The 19,572-nt window shown below is 39.5% G+C and overlaps 3 protein-coding genes and 2 non-coding genes across 5 annotated transcripts; 1 reads left to right on the top strand and 4 right to left on the bottom strand.

The window, feature by feature from the left end:
• Positions 1–484: 484 nt before the first annotated feature.
• On the bottom strand, positions 485–2,312 carry LOC135651052 (AT-hook motif nuclear-localized protein 26-like). The gene is made up of 2 exons (XM_065170840.1): positions 837–2,312; positions 485–727 (listed from the first exon to the last, which is right to left on the bottom strand). Exon 1 carries the CDS (start codon positions 1,797–1,799, stop codon positions 882–884), a length of 918 nt encoding a protein of 305 aa, XP_065026912.1. The 5' UTR covers positions 1,800–2,312; the 3' UTR covers positions 485–727; positions 837–881.
• A 1,717-nt stretch (positions 2,313–4,029) lies between these two features.
• Positions 4,030–8,366, bottom strand: LOC135651347 (protein cornichon homolog 1-like). Its single transcript, XM_065171397.1, has 4 exons — positions 8,220–8,366; positions 6,754–6,935; positions 4,508–4,630; positions 4,030–4,423 (listed from the first exon to the last, which is right to left on the bottom strand). The coding sequence occupies exons 1-4, from the start codon at positions 8,283–8,285 to the stop codon at positions 4,390–4,392; spliced, it is 405 nt and encodes a 134-aa protein (XP_065027469.1). The 5' UTR covers positions 8,286–8,366; the 3' UTR covers positions 4,030–4,389.
• A 1,091-nt stretch (positions 8,367–9,457) lies between these two features.
• Positions 9,458–14,372, top strand: LOC104000454 (putative transferase At4g12130, mitochondrial). The gene is made up of 5 exons (XM_009422507.3): positions 9,458–10,108; positions 12,002–12,252; positions 12,361–12,459; positions 13,594–13,752; positions 13,844–14,372. The coding sequence occupies exons 1-5, from the start codon at positions 9,618–9,620 to the stop codon at positions 14,092–14,094; spliced, it is 1,251 nt and encodes a 416-aa protein (XP_009420782.2). The 5' UTR covers positions 9,458–9,617; the 3' UTR covers positions 14,095–14,372.
• A 395-nt stretch (positions 14,373–14,767) lies between these two features.
• On the bottom strand, positions 14,768–14,982 carry LOC135652014 (small nucleolar RNA U3). The gene has a single exon (XR_010502030.1). It is a non-coding gene; the product is annotated as a small nucleolar RNA U3 (small nucleolar RNA).
• A 3,695-nt stretch (positions 14,983–18,677) lies between these two features.
• LOC135652013 (small nucleolar RNA U3) lies at positions 18,678–18,891 on the bottom strand. Its single transcript, XR_010502029.1, has one exon. It is a non-coding gene; the product is annotated as a small nucleolar RNA U3 (small nucleolar RNA).
• Between the last annotated feature and the right edge of the window lie 681 nt (positions 18,892–19,572).

The raw sequence follows: 19,572 nt of genomic DNA, 5'->3' as shown, positions 1-19,572 counted from the left end.
TTAATTTTGGACAAAAACAAATCGGTTCTAAGGATACAGTCCTTCACAATATTGAGACTCAAATACATTATCCTCATCCATTTTGCCCAAAAGGTTACCAATGTCAAGCTCACTACATTGACCTAATTCTTCGGAAATCGATCACCTAATCGACAAAAAAAGAAAACGAATTCAAGATTCTGTGTTCATCGATCTATTTGCTAAGTTTCTAATCTCCATGCATTGCTCTAAGACCATACATATGTAAGAAACCAATCTCATGCATGAGAATCTAGGAAAGAGATCGTGTGCATGCCTTTTGCCAATGGCATTTGATGATCCTAATTCACAGAGCAGTGGTGTGTCCAACCATATCTACTGATTAGATGCGCATGCAAGTCCTAAATCGTAATGGATCAACAATACATCAGTCTACTTCGCATGCATATATATTCCTACGGATCAAACAAAATGCTTGACTGATTCGATTCTGTGAGAGCAGAAGGATCTCTAACTTTAAGCAGACGCTCAACTGAACAGCATACAGTATATGCATGCAGCAATATTACGATTACAACTATGGTTGCAAGGCTTCGAAGTAGCAGAATTAAGAGCAGAAGTACAACGTTGAACCTCTTCTTTAATTCCAGGGTTAATCTTCTTTGCTTTTGTTGGAGTGAGAGGTGAGGAGACGATCACACTGTTCTTGCGTTCTCTCACTCTTCCTCCATGGCTTTAACCCATAAGCCTTCGTTCATCATCAAACGAGAAGAAAGACGAATCATGATCCTATGCAGAACGAAAATGACGAGAGAAAGAAAGCCTGAATCAACTCGGCATCAGCTGATCCCTTTTACCTGGACTGGCAAGGGTTTGGAGAGACGAACGAGATGTTTCTGGGATCAGTAGGGCGTGCGTCCTCCTCCGCCGGTGGCCCAGCCGTGAGGCTCGCCTGGCAATTGCACATTGTTGAGCAGGTTCGGCGGCAGACCATGGAGAAGTGGATTGCTGGGGTCGTGCAGCTGCTGCTGCTGCAGTGGGGGAGACTGGCCGACCAGTCCCGGAGAGCCAAGGCCACCTTGCTGAGCTTGAAGGGGCTCCTCGTCGTCCAGGGGGAGCCGCTCGTAGGCGGCGTTTCCGAAGGATGCTGCCATTATGATCACTGGGCCGGAGGCTATCAGTGGCCCCACGACGCTGCCGCCGACGATCTGACCCTGCCCGCCGGCTAAGTAGATGGTCAGGCCCGTGGCCGCGGGCGGCGCGGGCGGCGGCAGGAAGGATCCGGAGAGGGAGAGTATCTCGAACCGGCCGTGGAGGTTGACGACCGCACCGGGGGAGGCCGGCTGGCGCAGGGTGACGTTGGCGACAGTGCCGCTGCCGCTGAGGACGCAGACGCCGCGCTGCCGGCGGCGGGCGAAGGTGGCGACGCCGTCGACGATGTCGCACCCCCCGGCGATCTCCATCACGTGGGAGCTCAGCGCGTTGGCGCTGTCCTGGTTGATGATGATGGGCGGCTTCGGCTTGTTCCTGGACCCGGCGGGGCGGCCGCGCGGCTTCCGAACCATATCCCCCTCGCCGGACAGCGCCGAAACCAGCTCCTTGCCGTCTCCCCCATCGTTCCCATCGTTGTTATCCCCGTCGTAGTCGCGCTTCATGCCGCGGTGGAGGCCACTGGTGCCGCTGTGCTCCTCTTCCACAGCAGGCGGCGGCTGTTGCTGCTGCTGAAGATGCTGGAAGGGGTGGAGCGGGTGGTGGAAGTCTCGGTTGTGGAACGGAGGAGGGAGATGGTGGCCATGTGTGGAGGCTTTAATCGGATCCATGAGGCTAGCTAGTGCGCGACCTCAGGAAATGGAACAGTACAGGTAAGCAGATAGCTGATAGTTTGCAGACAAAGATCGAGAGACGGTTGACGATCTAATCCAGTAGAGAAAAAGATAAGGTAGAAAGGAAAAGGAAGGCGGCGGTCTGTCTCTCCTTTCTTCGCTTTCCCAAGGAATCAAACCCTGCTAATTGGGTGTGGAAAGGAACTCCATCAACTGTGCCATTTTTCTTTGACGCTTGGTATTTGTTTAGCTACCCGGCGGCAAGGAAGGGGAGGAGGAGGAGGGAGGCAAGTGGGCTTGGGATTTGCTTCAGGAGGGAAGGTTAGGGTTAGGGGAGGTCAAAGGGTGGAGGGATGAGAGATGAGAGAGAGAGAGAGAGAGACATGATTGATGGTGGAGTTTGGTGTCTCCGTTGTTATATAGTTATTCTGTTCCTCTCTTTGTCTCTGTCCCAACCCAACTGATTCCTTCTCCATCAACCCCTCTCCCCATCCAGATCTCCTCCCTTCCTCTTCCTCGTCTCTTCCTTTCTCTGTATGCTATATAGCAGTCAATCCAACGACAATCTTTCGAACTGCCTCTGAGCTTTCCCAGTCAAGGTTAGCTTTGCTGTAGAAAAGATCACCCCTTCATACTTATCAGCACCCTGCAGTATCCAAAGATTCGGTGTCCATGGCGAATGCAGTTCGCCGTATTCCAGCAATAGTATTGCTTTGTCTGATTCAAGAACGTTCACGATTGGTTTAGAACGCTGTACTCTGATTGCTGTGCCACGGAATTTGATATTATTGGGGTGACCACCTCGATTTGGACTTTAGAGACAGCGTGGCTCCCACGTTATGGAATCCGTCACCGGTGACAAAGTTGTTTTTCTTACGCTTTACGATGCTACCCGTCCGTCTAGTCCTCTCGTAAGAGGCTGGGATCCACATCGATTCCTCCGATCACAAGACTGGTGTGTTGCGGGTGTCATTAAAATATGTAGTCGAAGTAAGAGCGACACCTGGACGTATCAGAATCCAGTGGGGACGCATGTGGATCTCCAGCCAAGTCAGATGTCGGGACGGCACGAACCTCCAGGGGCCATCTGCAGAGAACTAGAAAACGCCGTACAGGGGGGACAGTGCGTCTCCTTCTGTAGGCCCCGCACCGGGGTCCGCATCAGGGACGAGCTGCGTTCGTAATTTTCGTGGTCGGTGACTCGTCCGTGGCAGGCGAGCTGGATCCAACCACTCCGCACCAACCACTAACCTTGCCCACGCAGTGTTTGATGGGGTGTCAGCGCTAAGGGCGCGCGGATTGGGCGGCCGCTGATCCACTGCGTCAGGGCCGGCGCACGGTCACCGAGGCGCCCGTGCATTGCGTCCCCTCGTCGTCAAGTGTCACTGCGCTGGGACTGGGAGATGTGATGTACACGAGAAGTACCACTTCACTGAGAGATCTGATGAAAGCCATTTATATATAGGATGGAGATGGATTTGAGAGAGAGAGAGGTATGGCCAGGGGACTTCCATGCGTGGAAGAGAAGTGTTGGACTGATGATGACAAAAGGGAGCTTCTTTTCTGTCACATGTGAGAGGAGAAGACAGTGAGATCGATGAGTAGATCTATTGACCTATTAGATTCTATGGTTTGCTGGATACTTACTCCTTTCCCCCCAAAATGTTGGGAGAGGTTAAGACAGGAAGGGTTTTTGGAACAGGAAAAGATTGCGTTCTAAGAAGATTATGTGAATTTGGTATTTACTATAGCAACTCCAAATATTAAAATGTGAATTTTAAGCTATCCAAATCTAGACTTCCTATTTAGTATCATTTTTAATCTCTAATTTTGACTTCTTAGTTATTTAATCTTTTGTTAATCCCTATTACATAAGAGAGATTAAATCATGTTGTTCAACTCAATTTAGATTTAGTCATTTTTCAATCATAAGAATCAAAGAAATTACTTTGGGAACTTGTGTACAACCAAAAAGATAGATTTCAAAGCTACCATCAACAATTAATACTGATCTCTCCAACATTAAAAGACAACATTGCAAGTTGTCAATTCAATATTTATAATCTTATCGTTCAAGAAAAGAGTTATTTACACAAGCCAAATGTCGATCATCAAGTGTCAAAACAAAGAATGCTACCATGGCACCAAGCCTACAGAATTAGTGTCATGCCGCGAATAAAATTAGGACTCGCGGAACAACTTAATCTACTTTTAAGTGAAAGCAAAATGCCAGCAAAGTTCGGAATCATTTATCAGAAATTCTATTTTGTAAGACAATGTTAATCATGCAACAATGAATATTTCAGTTATCAAAGGAAAAAAAAACAAGTGCATCACTATCCGAAAGATGCATTTTTACATGGATAGAGTAGCATGACAGCTTTGCTGAAGACGAGCTCAGAGACCAAGTGCTGATCGATGAGAGGTGATGGATGCTTCCAGTTTCAAGAGCTTATGGAAGATCACTGATGAATTTTATGATTGGAACAGGAGACCAAGAAGTTTAACTTATCAATGGATAAAAAGAAACTAAAGTTGACCTTTATGTCAGCATGCAGTATGAATTGAGGACATGGAAGTTCATGAACTATTCAGCCTCCTCCAATATGCTATAAATCATCCTACAAAGTTCATGAAAGAATACAACAATTAGCATAACGTGTGCCAGTCAATATTCAATTTTGGATCCAATGTATGTCACTTACCAAATCAAACACAAGAAGAGAAGAATAACAAGATTGATGAGCTTGAAAAGACGCCTTTTCTTTTCTCTGTTGAGGTGATTAAAGATCTCAGTCACATCTACTAGATGTTGCTGCCGCTGGTACCTGTAAAAAGACAACAAATCAACTGATAATTTCACACTTCTATGTTTTACTTGACACATGCAGCTGCTTTCAACAGTAACGATCAAGACTGCATTAACTTTTGTGTAAAACTACTAGTACGGCACATGCATATGTGGTCTGCATAGAACACAACTCGAGAGAAAATGGGTGATCAAGTACACTGAGGCTTCCACCAATGCAAGTTATTTCCACGATTCACACACTCGGTAAGTAACAACATATGTCAACCTTATGTAAGGTGCATAAATATTTAGTCAAAGCAAAATGTTAGACAGAAACTTGCAAGTTCTAATACAAAACAAAATGACTTGTTTGGTAGATACCCTTGTTTTTTGTATGTTAAAAATCCAATTTTAATCATGCTCATGGGGTTCACCAGTTTTATAGCTTAGTGTATATCTACTTAAGACAGTATAGTTGCATAATGCCATCTCTATACATTATATCAAGCATCACCCTTTAATTCTTAGAATTGGCATTTTTCTTATCTTACTGAGTGCATATGTATGCCTGAAATAAGTGCTATTTATTGCGGAATGATTTTCCAAACAACCAAAACACCAAATTTTCAATCTTGAACCATTTTATATTAAGTTTGTCATTTGAAAATATTCTAGGTGGAAAAAATTAGTATATTTTGATGCCAAAATGCACCAAAATAAGATGCAACAGCTTGTTTTGAAATGAAGCAAAAATGATTTACCTTTTGAGATGCACAAATTTGGATATCATTCTTAAGTAAATTATAGCATACATTAAGTGCCAAGTTAATACAATTTGTTAATAATGCAAATATTTGTTCAACCTTCAGACTGACAATCAATCTTTCTATGCTATTATTTGAAGATGAGAGAGTAATATCAAACGCTGAAATTTAGCCAATCCAAAGCTATGAAAAATTAGGATTTCTTTAACCCAGAAGGAGAACCCATTTGGGTTTTAACAGTTCCAAACTTCTGAATTCTATGTATCCACATCCTAAATTGATTGTCATTGTTTTCCTAGTCCAAAGCTCACCACTGTTTCATGGTTGAGACCAAGTACTTGACTTTGGGACATTAATTGAGGATCCTCCCTAATTTTTTCTGTGTAGGGGCCTGGATATGAAACTGAAAATGAACATGTAAATCCTATCAATTTGAGATGGATATTCTATCAACTGCTGATATCAACAATCAAACAAAAAAAAAAGCTCCATGGATCTGATCTGCTCCAACATTCCATCTCTTCTAGAAATGAGGTTCCAACTAAAACTTTGATTACATCAAGTGCTACTACTCTGGATATCACTATATAGCTTGTTAAAGTAGCACATGCAGCCGTTAGGAAAATTATTAGATTAGGCCCTACATTATAAAATGGATACACATTGTTCCACTTGAATGTTGGCTTTAAAGGTCTTTGCTCCTACGATCAAAGATTCTCATTTCTGGTTCTATGCAGACTCTTTCCAAATTTTGAGAAATTTTATGTACCTCCCTGGTTGTGTCAGTTCTGAAACTATTATCTCAACTTTTCCTACTATTTGACTAGTCTTCAGGCTTGATGGCGCTTTTCTAATCTTACAGTTATATATGTCTCTCACTTTTCTAATTGTGATTGTTACGCATGCATCAGCCCTTGTGTGTGCATGCCTGGACCCTGGTTGACAAGAAGCCTTGAATTCAGCTTAAATCTACCATGGATCCCTTGACTTAAAGAGTTATGCTCTATAGAACACATGCGTTGGACAAGGCTTGGATGATAAACTCCAATTTTTGTCAATCTTCATGGATGGAGTTCATTAAGACAGCAATAGTCTTCAGTTTACAGCTAGAGCTGAATACCATAAGCATATATCCATTAGAGCAATGTGGACAAACAGAGAAAAGGGAGTTAGTGTTTCACAGAACTAGTAGTAGCTATAGACATGCGTATCCATCACCTCTACAGAACAGGGATTTCAGCCAGATTTTCATAATTGTAATGCACAAGAAGATAATTAAGGGTCAGTAGTGCGACACATTTGAAAATAGACTATGAATGTTGTTTGCTTTATCTTTCTTACACATATAGTGTATAAATTATGAGAGAGCAACAAGATAGTAATGAGAGCAACTTACAATCTCACATTGTAGAAAATGATTGGAACACAAAACGTGAACATCAACCAATTTCCAGACAAGAGAAAGAGTAGACCCAAGACTCCTTGCAAGGCAAATTCTGGATATATCACCTTATTTATCCGGGAAGCTAAGTCATATGGATTGATATAATCAAATTCTAGGTCTGCCAAGCACATGAGCTGCAAAACACAATGTCAACAATCATTATTCAGGAAACGTTCTTCCAGGTGGCATTAAAAGTGAGCAAAGAATGCGTAGTTAAACCACCTAATGTAGCAAGACTAGAATATGACAAACCTAAGCCACCTTGTTTAAAAACTGGTAACTAATATCCATGTCCAACTTCCAACCGGTGTTTCAAAAGAAAAAAAAATTACAAAAATGTCCTACAAGAAGTATATAGAAACTTGTGCTGCAAAACAGATCTCAATAGTGCCAAAAAAGTAGCACATATTGTGTTACTTAAGACAACAAAACACAACCATGTTCACAGAAAATAATATTAACGGACTACAGTTCTGTGATATAAATTTCCTGTGTTTCATGCAAAAGTTGTGACTAAGCAGAATGTCAAGCATAATTTTCCTTTGTGACTATAGCATAGAGTCATTAAATAAAACACATGGCAACTACATCACTCTGTTTAGCAACAGGTGTAGAGACACAACTACATGCCAAAAATCGTCTCGTGGGCATGCTGGACTAATCAAACCAAGATTCATGTTTCTTTAAACTAAAACATTGAATACCCTTCACGAAACAGATAAACACTTCATAAACAACTTGAAAAACTTGGTATACATTGCATTTCCACCAAAACTGTTGTGGAGAAAAATCCCTGGATAATTTCTAGCTTCATGCTGAAATGAAAATTGACATGTATATGCTTGGTCAGTTCGTGAAATAGTGCATTGCTGATGACAAAAATGGAAATTTGCATGCTTAACACTTCTTTTCACCCAAGGATTCTAGCAGGTGCCGAATCCCACATGAGTAGCAGCAAACATCCTCGCAATCTGTTCAAAAATCCCAAACTAACTTGCTGGATCTGGTTTCAGCACTATTGTCATAAAAACACCCAATAGTCCTAATAATCAACCAAAGGACTAAGGGCATTGACCATTCTTGAACCCGCATTTTCCCTATTTCACTCTTCTCCTGTTTCACAACCAAACAACAGAATGACACTACAGTAAATCGGAACTTTGGCTGTCACAACTTGGAATCAGACCCCTTTCATATCCCGATAAGTTACCGAACCATACTTCAATCTAGCTGGCTTCAAACGGAACAAAGAACTACAAGGTCTAATTTTCGAGAAAGAACGCGATCCATCCTGTCAAACACCATATTTTTCCTCCCTCAAATATCAGAACGGGGATAGAGTTCGATTCTACGGAGGGTTTTTGCACGGATAAAGCCCGAAACTGTACATGATTGTTGGGCGAAAGATGGAGGGGTACCTGGTGGATTACGAGAGCGATGAGGATGACGACGAGGAAGAAGGCAGTGAGCCAAAAGAACACCATCACCACTCCCGCCCCTTCTGCCGCCAAGTCTCTCCCTCCCTCTCTCACGAGGAGAGGTTATCGGTGACGTTTTCGATTTATAGTCGAATAGCCAATTAATCGAGTACTTTACGCTTCTATTTTATCATTACATAGAAAAAATACCTGTCAAAATTACCTACACCGAAATTAAAGACAGCGTGTCTCCGGCCCCATTGATTCACCAATGACAAGCGGGGTAACCTAGGTACGGAAGAAAAGTAGTACCTTCAAACTTTACCATATCAATGCATCCATCTATAAAACTCAATTTAATTATCCTAATTATGATAACGTTAACTAATTTGAGTTTATATATAAACTAATGTTAATTAAAATTTTAATTAATAATCAAATGACCACAAAGGCAGGTAGTAAGATTTTAGTATAAATTTATGTGTTGAATTTAAATTTAGAGAAATAAATTTCCATTTTTACCAGAGAAATTAACTTCCAAAATAAAAAAAATTAAAGATAATACACCAATTTCATTTTATATTGTCAATTCATCAAGATAAAGTTTATAGGAAGATAATTATTTTCATCACACATATAATTTAAATGGGAAATATATCATATGTCTTATGTCAAAAGTAGATGATTACTTAAATAACACTTAAGTCTATTATCTTTATCATTGACATCAAAGTGAAATACAAATTATGCTAATAAGTTTTGACATAATTTATGTTAATATATATTACATAAGCTATAACATGTGGACTAATATTATTTTTCATTAAAATATTTGATAAAACAAAAAATGTCTGCATGAGAATAGTATTTTATTATATCATATTTTAATTTTCAATTGAATTTTATTTTGGAATCTATAAATTAGATTATATTTAATATCCCTCAGCTCTAAAGTTGAACCGGTTCAATTAGTAGGAAATCAAACCGGAGCAAAAAAAACTCGGAGATCAATCAGTGTTCGGATCCTATGCAATTCATATGAATTCGTTTCCCTCCAATCCACCATCTCTACCCTCCATCTCCCCCATACTCCATTACTTACCGTTCAATCCTATGATATCAAGCATCCTCCGCTGGTCCACCATCCGGAGTGGAAACACCCATCATCTCGGCGGGTGGAAGGCTGAGATCATCTGATTCGAAGAATGAAGGGTGGAGATGAAGGGTCGCCAAGGAATAGATCCATTCTCGCACGTGACCTCACTGTCACGTCTTCCTCGCCACACGCGTCCGCTCTCGCCGCAGCTTCCTCCGCCTCCGCCCCCTCAACGACGAGGAGGAGGAGCAGAAGAGAGGAAGAAGAAGAAGGAGAGGAACAACAGTAACAAAGCAAGTAAGATGTCTTCTTTCCGTTTCGGATCGCGTTTCCGCACCGCCTTCTCCAGCTCCTTCCTCCGAAGCGTCCACTCTCAGACCTCGCCGGGGCGTCGCCTGGACGATGCGGGGCCCCTGGCCTGCCGCCTCGAGTCCCGCTCCGTGCTCCGATTCCGCGGCCCCGACACGGTCAAGTTCCTCCAGGGCCTACTCACCAACGACATCCGCCCCCTTGCGGCCCGCACCCCTCCCACTGACAGCCGCGTCTCTCAGGCCTCCTACCTCCCCACGCCTAATCTCACTTACCGTTCCCCGCCGCCGATATACGCTGCCCTGCTCACCCCCCAAGGAAGGTTCTTGTACGACCTTTTCCTGTACCGCCCCCCTCGGCCCGACGAGAAGCTCGATGGGCGGACTGGGTCGGGGTCCGGCTCGGCCGACTCTGAGGAGCCCTTCACTTTGCTCGCCGATGTCGACACCGCCGTCGTGGATGATCTTCTTGATTGCTTCAAGAAGTAAGGGTTCGATACCTTTCCTTTTCTCCTTTTTCCCCTTAAATTCATATTGCAGGAAGATCGTTGCTTTCAATGCACACATTGACATATCCTCAGTAGAAACTATGCATTAGTTTGAATGCACACATTGACATATGATAGTTTTGTCTGGTCCTTGTCATATGCAAACACTGGCAGTATTGCATCAAACTATGAAGGTGTTGGGTTTCAATTTTTTGTGTTATCATCATATATGCTGGCTTTATTAAGCTAGATCTGATTATAAGAAGAAATATCTGTATGTGCTGACCTCATCCTTCCAATTAACATCAAAGATTAATTAGAGGATCTTGCATGCATTTGGAGAGTCAATCAAACACTTCAACAATGAAGACATAATTGCTTCAATTTTGTTAAATTTGGGTATAAGACATCTGTAAATTTCTACAAATGACAGAGTTGACTAACCAGATCATGGATGAAGCTAAAACAACAACAACCAGTTGTAATGCTCTATGGATCTTTCTCCATCATGGATCCATGTCCATGTTTAGGGTAATTTTCCTGTTATTGTAAGAGCAACTGAGTGTCTTTTTATTTTCACTAATAAAATTTCATAGGTCTCTCTCTACCTCTCCTACCTCCACTAATTGTTATTTCATTTCATTATAGCATGATATTTTAACTATAAATGAAGCTATGAACATATTTTGGTTGGCAGCTTGAGTCTTCTCGTTGTCTGAAAACTTCTAATTAACTTGATATTTGTTATGTTTAATCATATTGTCTCTTTACCCGAGTCAAAAGTTTGCTTATGGATGCACAACTCTTAGAGGGAAAAGAAATGACAAAAAGGATAAACATGGACTAATGAAGAAGTTTGTCTTGCATATTATGCTAAAAATTCAAGTTTTTTCAATTAAAATGGAGGATAAGTGAATTTAGTACATCTGGAGTGTTTACAGTTTGATTAAGTGCCATCTTGCTAGTGAGGTATTCAATGTCCCTATCTTCTTCCGGCTGTAAGTTTTAGGAGCATTTGGTTGGAAATTATACGAGAAGATTCCCCATTGACTACACATTGCCAGTTATTTTTATTTGCTTATCTATCAATATAGTGATAGTTATTTGTAACTGTGTGTATTACTGTATTTTCAGGTTTTGTGTGGTGAAAATGGTACTTCTTTGTTGAATAGAAATCATCAATTTGTCATTTATCAAACATTATAAAGTGACTAATATGTTATAGTTAGGTATTTAGTGCTGTTTCAAAATTTTTAAAATGAAAATATGGTGAATTTAGCTGATTGCTTCTTTACAGTTTGTCATATAAGGATTATCATTTATCTTAAAAATGAGTTTCTAGATGACTAAGCACTGCTGTTCTGCTGTCAGTGCTGTTGCAAGTAATAACATTGATGATAACCCTAGTAATTAAAGATCACAGGTTACAGCAGCTTAATAACTGAATGTATATCAGAAAAGTGTGATAGATGTCATTCAAAAAAAAAAAGATGAAGTAAAAAGAAGATAGAAACTAGAAATAGTTCTTTGCTACGTAGCAGACAAGCGAATACATAAGATCAATTAACATCAATTAGCCACTTTTCAAGCAGGGCCAACATCTGATAGCAGTTACTTGGAATCCAAGATAGTCTTTTATTTTCAACACTTTTGTTTCTTCTACATCAGTTTACTGAATTTCTCATGGCCCATTGGAGTTGCTAAAGTGCGGGATGTCCAAAACTGATGGAGCATGAATTGCCAATGTCAATTTGTTAAGATTGGAAGACAGACATAAAACACAGTCCCCAGTGTTCTCTATACTATCAATCTTTTATAGAAAACCTTGCCGTTCATTTAAGCAACCAAAAAGGATGTCACTTTTATGGTTCTTTTATTCATGTGCTATAGGTATTGTTTGAGATCAAAGGTTGGGATAGACAACGTGGACAAGGAATTCTCCTGCTGGCAACGATTTGGCAGCAACCTTTCTAGTAATTCAGCATCAGCTGAAGAACCTGAGGCTGCATCGGTTGGTTGGGGAGGAGTTGGTTATGCTGGTATAGCTGCTGCACAAGGAAATGATCTTAGTTGGCAATGGTTCAAGGATCCTAGATTGAATTGCCTAGGATTTAGAGGAATCTTCCCCGCTAATGCAACTCGTGAGGCTACTAAATTGTCTTTCATTCTGTCAACTACTTGTCATGAGAGTGCAAACAAAGATTCACTATTGATATCCTAATTTTCACTTCTTTTACTTCTCTATGCAGCACCCTTAGTGGAGGCTGATAAGGAAGCTAGTGAATGGCACTACCTACAGTGGAGATTAGAGAAAGGAGTTCCAGAAGGTTCCACTGAGATTCCAAAAGGTTTGGCTGGTTACTCATCAAACATCTTAGAAATCAATTCAGATATCCTATAATGTTTTTTGAGGACTGGACCATTTCAATAGTTTTGTAAACAGAACTAACAACAAAAGGAGACATATTATGTTATGTCTCATGATTTCATAACATAAATTGGTTGTAAAGACATCGAATATAAGTTGGAACCTGATGCGCTGGTTCGTTTATGAATTCTTGTTACGAGAATGCATTTCTTAATTGTTGATATCCAAAGTGTAGACATTGATACCTTAGGAGAATGTATTTGATGCTTGTACTGATGCAGTGAGGTTTAAATGATAATCTCATCTTCAAATTCATCATAAGTTTGTCTACCTTCTCTACATTTTTGGTTCATTACATTAACAAATTTTGTTGCTTTTAGGATGAATAGGTCATAAAGCTTGTAAATGCTCACACTCTTATCATATATTTTCAGTATGAAATTGGAGGTATCTGGGGTGCTGGCTCGATTCTAGAATTAGATGGTACAATGTTAAAGATAAATAATATAGGACTCTTCAAAATTCAGATGAACAATGAAGAGGCTTGGAATTTTAGACTGATATAATATCTGTCATATGGACTCTGATAGTCACTGAGATTAGGAGTGTGACAAAAGAGATTCTTGGAAAGTTTGAAGCTAGGTGTATAGCTTCAATAGAGAATTGATGATTCTGAGAAAGTTCAAAAATCAATCACTACAGACGACACACTTTAAATATTGACAAAACTGTAAAAAAAAAATTCTAGAACAACTATAGTAGATAAAAGAGGAAAATAAATTACAAGTATGGCATAAAAGGAGGCCTATGATTATTTTTAGTAAAGCAGGTATTAAGTACGAGGAAAAAAACAATTATCAAGTTAACAGAGCTAGGGAAAGATCAAGTAGATATTTACTTTGAAGATGTGAAAATAAGTAAGAGTGTAGAATCTAAGTGTAGATCTAGTCTATGATTGTTTCACTGCATGGTTGCGCTCCAGACATGACAGCATATATGATTTCCTTTCCATAACTCATGTCAAGTTGCTCTTCATAACCTTCTCATGTGGTGGCCATTGATAGTCGAGAACTTTTGTAGATTATTACCCTTTGTTCTTTCTATTTCACCATAGGTGAGGCAGTTCCTCTTGAATACAATCTTGTGGGGTTGAATGCCATCTCCTTCGATAAAGGATGCTATGTAGGTCAGGAGCTTGTTGCTCGGACACATCATCGAGGTGTCATCCGCAAGCGGTTGCTTCCACTGAAGTTTGTAAACGACAACGGAGAAGGTTCTAATTTCTATATAGCTGGCTTCAAGACGACTTTTTGGGTTTGAATTTTTGCATATGATCATCTGTGCTCATTCATCCTTTTGTTCAGACCTACAGCAAGCAGTATCGCCCAATTCAGACATAGTAAATTATGCTTCCGATAAAAAGGTCGGGACTGTGACAACAGCTCTCGGATGCCGTGGTATGGGACTGGTGAGACTGGAAGAGGTCCTCAAGCAGTCACCAAACCTACGCATCGAGGGACAGGATGAAGTGAGAATCAAGGCCATGATACCGGATTGGTGGCCAGCAGAATGGACACAAGTGCAAGATCAACAACAAAGTGCTGCTGCTGCTTAGAGCTAATTATCAATTCTTGATTCGATACAATTTGTTCATCAACACGTGTGTGGATGATTCAACTCCATCCTTTCATTGTCACGGAAAACAATAAGATGTTCAGTATCTAACCTGTTAAGTGAGGCATAAGAGCATGAGTTATTTGTCAATAATCTCAGTTCATGCACCTTATGCTATGTTTGAATGAAATTGAGATGCAGAGTAGCAGTTTACTTTAAACATTGCCTGTATACCAATCAATGAAACTAAGGGAATTTTGAATTGAATGATTGGGAGAAGTAGCACTTGCCTGATTGGACCAGATGTGGGCTATATATATATATAAAAGCTTCTTCGAGCTTTATGGTATAATGGAGATGGAAGGAATGTTCTGATGCACTGACTGTTTGTTAAGGAGAGAAACAAAGAAACAACAGATGTAATTCTTCTGGGCGCAATATTTATTATTTTAAATAATGGGATGATACAACCCAACTATTATTAAAAAAGCGAAAATTATATATCCATCTGAACAACATGGATATATACAAATATAATTATATTTATGTTTAACATTAGATATATATGTCTCATTTTAATTGAGGACTTTTTGCAAGTAAAAGAACTTAAACAGCAATAGAAGATGCGTGTCCAATTAACAAACAAAATATGCATGGTCCAAAAAAGGATTGTGGGTCTGTCAGACAACCCCAGGATCGCCCCAGCCGGATGGGAACCACCAGCTGAGAACGATCCCCTACCGTGAGAGACCTCGAGAGATCCCCACCGTTAATCACGCTCCGATCCTGAGGTCCCGTATCATCAACCAGACTTTTGTGCCTGTCTCGTTAGAGTTCTAAGAGACAGTTGTACGAACCTATAGAACAGATCCTGTTCAAGTAAGGTCGTACACCGTTCTCCCGTTGAGGTTCTAATATAGCTTGAAGATATCTTCAGACATTGTGATGTGGGACTAAGTGTCGTCGTTGCGGATCCACTCGGCGAGTCATCCTACGTCGTTGTTCCGAGTCCAGATTCGTTGTTGGTGAGTGGTGCTGTGGACTCTATCAAAAAATGGTGCCAATGGATCCCGGTCGATGGATTTTTGTTTTTGTTTTTCGAGGTTGCTGCTTTTCATATTTCTCAGATATTATTATTCATCATAATTCTTGAGATACGTTTCTAAAATACCACATTACACCATATGGATTGGTTGATATGATGAATCAGTTCATCAATTTAGATCGATCACTACTGAACTATGGCTCACTCTAATTCTCACATGTAACATTTATAGTGATATTTATAATATATTTGAATAGATTTATAATTTTTTTATTGAAAAACATTATGAGTGAAGTAAATGAATACAAAACCTTATATAAATCAGCTCATACAGAAAAATATTTTTTAAATAATTTTTAATTGTTTAGAAATAAGAACAACCAACTTCTATATCAATTTTAGTATTTTTAACTATGTTTACAATACTTTTATCACATTTATTTTTAGCACTTCCATTATTCAAAAACATGATTACTAAGAAATTAAATACTTGGTCGAAATGTCATCACGATCTGGTTGACACCTAGTTAATATTTTTGTTAAATCTCGGATTTTGATGATGAAACCAATTATAGTGTTGTTCTAATATGCGTTTGAGTAACAAAGGGCTAACGTTGATCGGGAGAGACAAATTGAACATGTCAAAATATTGGACGTTGGGCCGGAGGAATGGTCGACTTGTCAGCAGAAGGCTTCAGGTCGAGAATTCAGGCATCGATCCTAGAAGAACGAACATTGCGCCAAGGAGATCGGAGTTACAAAGGTCAACATGCCGATTGGGCAAAGGCCGCAAAAGAGGACGAAGCGTCGAAGGATCGGACGAAGCATCGGAAGAACCAATGACATGTCGGACAATACATGATTGCTTGTAATAATTTGCCTAGATCGAGTTAGATTTTAGAGTATAATTGAGTCGATTTAGAATGTAATTAGACCAACTCAATTATGGGCCAACTAAGCCAAAAATAAGACTGTTTTGGGCCAAAAGAAAGGGTTATTCAGTGACCCAAGTTTGGGCTATGTTGGGCTAAGTAGAAGGCCCAAACAATGACCCAACAAGTGGCATCGTCGTGGCATAGTCTCCGAGACTATGTCAAGCGGTGGTACTGCTAGTCTAGGCGATGGTACCATCCAAACATAGTCTTCCAAGCAGTAATACCACCTAGTGTCAGTGCTGCAGGCGATGGTACCGCTAGGACCCAGGAAACCTACGATGAGATCTTTTTAGGCTCCAAGTTTGAATCAACTTGAAGCTTATAAATACATCTCTTATGCCCTATAGTGAATTATATCTGATTGGATTATGTAAATCAATACTAATTTAAGTATCATATGGGTCTTGTCGGATATATCATGATGCACTATGTAAATCAAAACATATACCCCACTTAGAAGTTGATATTGGTTGGCTCTACAATTTTGCCAACAGTTGAATAACCATAATTTATCATAACAACGATAATGTTAATTTAAACATGTATAAAGTTTAATTATATATATAATTATATTTTAACACATAAACTTTGTCAACTTTTAAATAAATATAAATTATTGATGTGGTGCTTTGCATACCCAAAAATAATAGGAAGATTGAAGATACCAACCAATACCTGATCTCTAATTAGTTCTTATGTTATAACACTCTATTTTCATTTTTATTCATATACTATATTTATGATTAAAATATGATGTTACCTTTTTTATTTATTAATGCTATCAAATATAACACATTAGAAAAGTGTAAAAATTTAAACATCCTAACTTAAATTTGTACACTAGTGAAGAAAGACCAATAGTGGATGTTAGTGGCATCGACGGAGTAAATGTAGGTCACAACGACCGAACAACTATAAAATTTGTTTTACATTTACTTTGTACAATTTACATTAACCGCAAATTATCGTCAATGCGATAATAAACATGATTTCAATCTAAGCATATTTTCAAAATCGATTTTAATCGAAGAGTTTTTCTTAAATCGATGTTTTTACCGCTGCACTAATTCACTCCCACTCTTAGTGTCGACTCGTTCCTAATAATTTCATCTCTACTTAACTTATACTCCAATCTCATTTGATCGATACATCACGTGGGCTCGAGCTTGGCCATGTAGCATTAACGACAAATTATTACTTTATATTATTAAATTCATGGCATGATTTCATAATCTCATTAACGATTAGATAACCATTCCCAACATTAACTATGATCTTAACCCAATAGTCACATATCGTACTATAAAAGACTTCAATATATTTTTTCGAGGATTGTCTCTTAAGCCCTGTCATGAATTATACCATTTTCGTTTAATATCTGATAGAACTATGTAATTCAATACTAATTTAAGTATCATACGGGTCTTGTCGGATATATCATGCACTATGTAAATCAAAACATATACCAAACTTAGAAGTTAATATTGGTTGGCTCTACAATTTTGCCAACAGTTGAATAACCATAATTTATCATAACAACGATAATGTTAATTTAAACATGTATAAAGTTTAATTATATATATAATTATATTTTAACACATAAACTTTGTCAACTTTTAAATAAATATAAATTATTTATGTGGTGCTTTGCATACCCAAAAATAATAGGAAGATTGAAGATACCAACCAATACCTGATCTCTAATTAGTTCTTATGTTATAACACTCTATTTTCACTTTTATTCATATACTATATTTATGATTAAAATATGATGTTACCTTTTTTATTTATCAATGCTATCAAATATAACACATTAGAAAAGTGTACAAATTTAAACATCCTAACTTACTAAATAAAACGATAAAATGTTCCTTATACAAATTGATGTTTAACATCTGCACATAGATTATAAATATATACGTTTTTCATTTAAACTCATGTACATTAAAAACAAAAAAACCCACAGAAAACCACAAGCTCAGCGGATTGTAGTCTCCTGCTATTTTGACCTCGAGAGAGATCTATCTGATCCCAAGGGTCATAGTACGTGTAACGTTTAATTTGCTGGTTTTATCTCTAATATATGGCTTGGAACATTGTGATATTTAGGATGTGGGACTTGATATTATTGGATTCCTGTCTATGAAGCGGATAATTCTATCACGAGTGAAGAGAAGCGTTGGGCGAGTTTTGTCACGTCATGATGCCCGCCAGCTTCAGGCTGGTGTTTGCCAAGCTACATGCATTGCCATATTCCTCTCTCTCTAAACGATGCCAAGCTACATACATTGCCATATTCCTCTCTCTCTAAACGATGCGTACGAGATTCAGGTTGGGGTTCCTTAAGCTGTAAACAATAGTCGATTCTTCTTCTTCTTCCTCTCTCTCTCACGCATCTCGATATCATCCGCTTGAGCGATGCGTCTAAGCTTCAGGTTCTTCTCTCTCTATCTTCGTCACGTGTGCACGTCAAAAAAACTACTTCAAAATATTTTTGTTATTGCTCTCACAATTATCTTCGTAAGCTCTTCCTTTCATTATCATATCTATATAAAGAAGTGTTTGACCCAACATTCGAGTCGAACGTCCAAAAAACGTTTTTTGGGTCTGTCAGACAACCCCAGGATCGTCCCAGCCGATGGGCAACAACAGCTGAGAACGATCCCCTACTGTGAGAGACCTCGAGAGATCCCCACCGTTAATCACGCTCCGATCCTGAGGTCCTGAATCATCAATCAGACTTTTGTGCCTGTCTCGTTAGAGTTCTAAGAGACAGTTGTACGAACCTATAGAACAGATCCTGTTCAAGTAAGGTCGTGCTCTGTTCTCCCGTTGGGGTTATAATATAGCTTGAAGATATCTTGGTAATTGTGATGTGGGACTAAGTGTCGTCGTTGCGGATCGACTCGGCGAGTCATCCTACGTCGTTGTTCCGAGTCCAGATTCGTTATTGGTGAGTGGTGCTGTGGACTCTTATCAAAAAATGGTGCAATGGATCCTATATTCGCAGCCCGATCGATGGATTAACAGAGAGTGGAAGCAGATTAATTCCTCGCTCTTGGAGTTCTACCACGAGAGAGAGAGAGAGAGAGAGAGATGGGGTTGACCGATCTTGATTGATCAACTTCAGTGAGAAACAAATGGAAAGACAAGAACATCTAGAATTCATTAGTCTACTACATGTAGTTTAATGTGACACAATTTACCTATCTACTCGACTCCCTCCATCCATCATTCTGCCTCTCCATCACCCACCGAGTTCTAAGAAGATGGCCTTTAATTGGCCTCGAGTGACATAGGAAATCTCCATTCCGTTGCTAGTAACGCTGCATGGTTTATGCATATGTATTCTATCGCTAACGCTGCGTGGTATCCGTACGTACAGACATCTTGGCCTCTTAAAAGAGGGAGGGAGGGAGAAGCTTCTGTGGCTGCAGCAAAAGCTTATCGAGGAACAAAACCTGCTGCTGCTCGAAGAAATTTCCAGCTTTACTGAATT

The sequence above is a fragment of the Musa acuminata genome, chromosome BXJ3-10, assembly GCF_036884655.1.
Source record: "Musa acuminata AAA Group cultivar baxijiao chromosome BXJ3-10, Cavendish_Baxijiao_AAA, whole genome shotgun sequence".
Lineage (NCBI taxonomy): Eukaryota > Viridiplantae > Streptophyta > Magnoliopsida > Zingiberales > Musaceae > Musa > Musa acuminata.
Note: the sequence above shows the minus strand (reverse complement) of the source record. Positions and strands in the feature narration are given on the sequence as shown.

Bases quoted from the DNA above. Each gene is read 5' to 3' on its own strand.
- LOC135651347 (XM_065171397.1), bottom strand. From the start codon at position 8,285: ATGGTGTTCTTTTGGCTCACTGCCTTCTTCCTCGTCGTCATCCTCATC. The intron at 6,936-8,219 runs GTACCCCTCCAT...TGTGTTTTGCAG, and splicing joins TCGCTCTCGTAATCCACCAG to CTCATGTGCTTGGCAGACCT. The intron at 4,631-6,753 runs GTAAGTTGCTCT...GTCTTTTTACAG, and splicing joins ATTTTCTACAATGTGAGATT to GTACCAGCGGCAGCAACATC.
- LOC135651052 (XM_065170840.1), bottom strand. From the start codon at position 1,799: ATGGATCCGATTAAAGCCTCCACACATGGCCACCATCTCCCTCCTCCG.
- LOC104000454 (XM_009422507.3), top strand. From the start codon at position 9,618: ATGTCTTCTTTCCGTTTCGGATCGCGTTTCCGCACCGCCTTCTCCAGC. The intron at 10,109-12,001 runs GTAAGGGTTCGA...CATGTGCTATAG, and splicing joins CTTCTTGATTGCTTCAAGAA to GTATTGTTTGAGATCAAAGG. The intron at 12,460-13,593 runs GTTTGGCTGGTT...ATTTCACCATAG, and splicing joins TTCCACTGAGATTCCAAAAG to GTGAGGCAGTTCCTCTTGAA.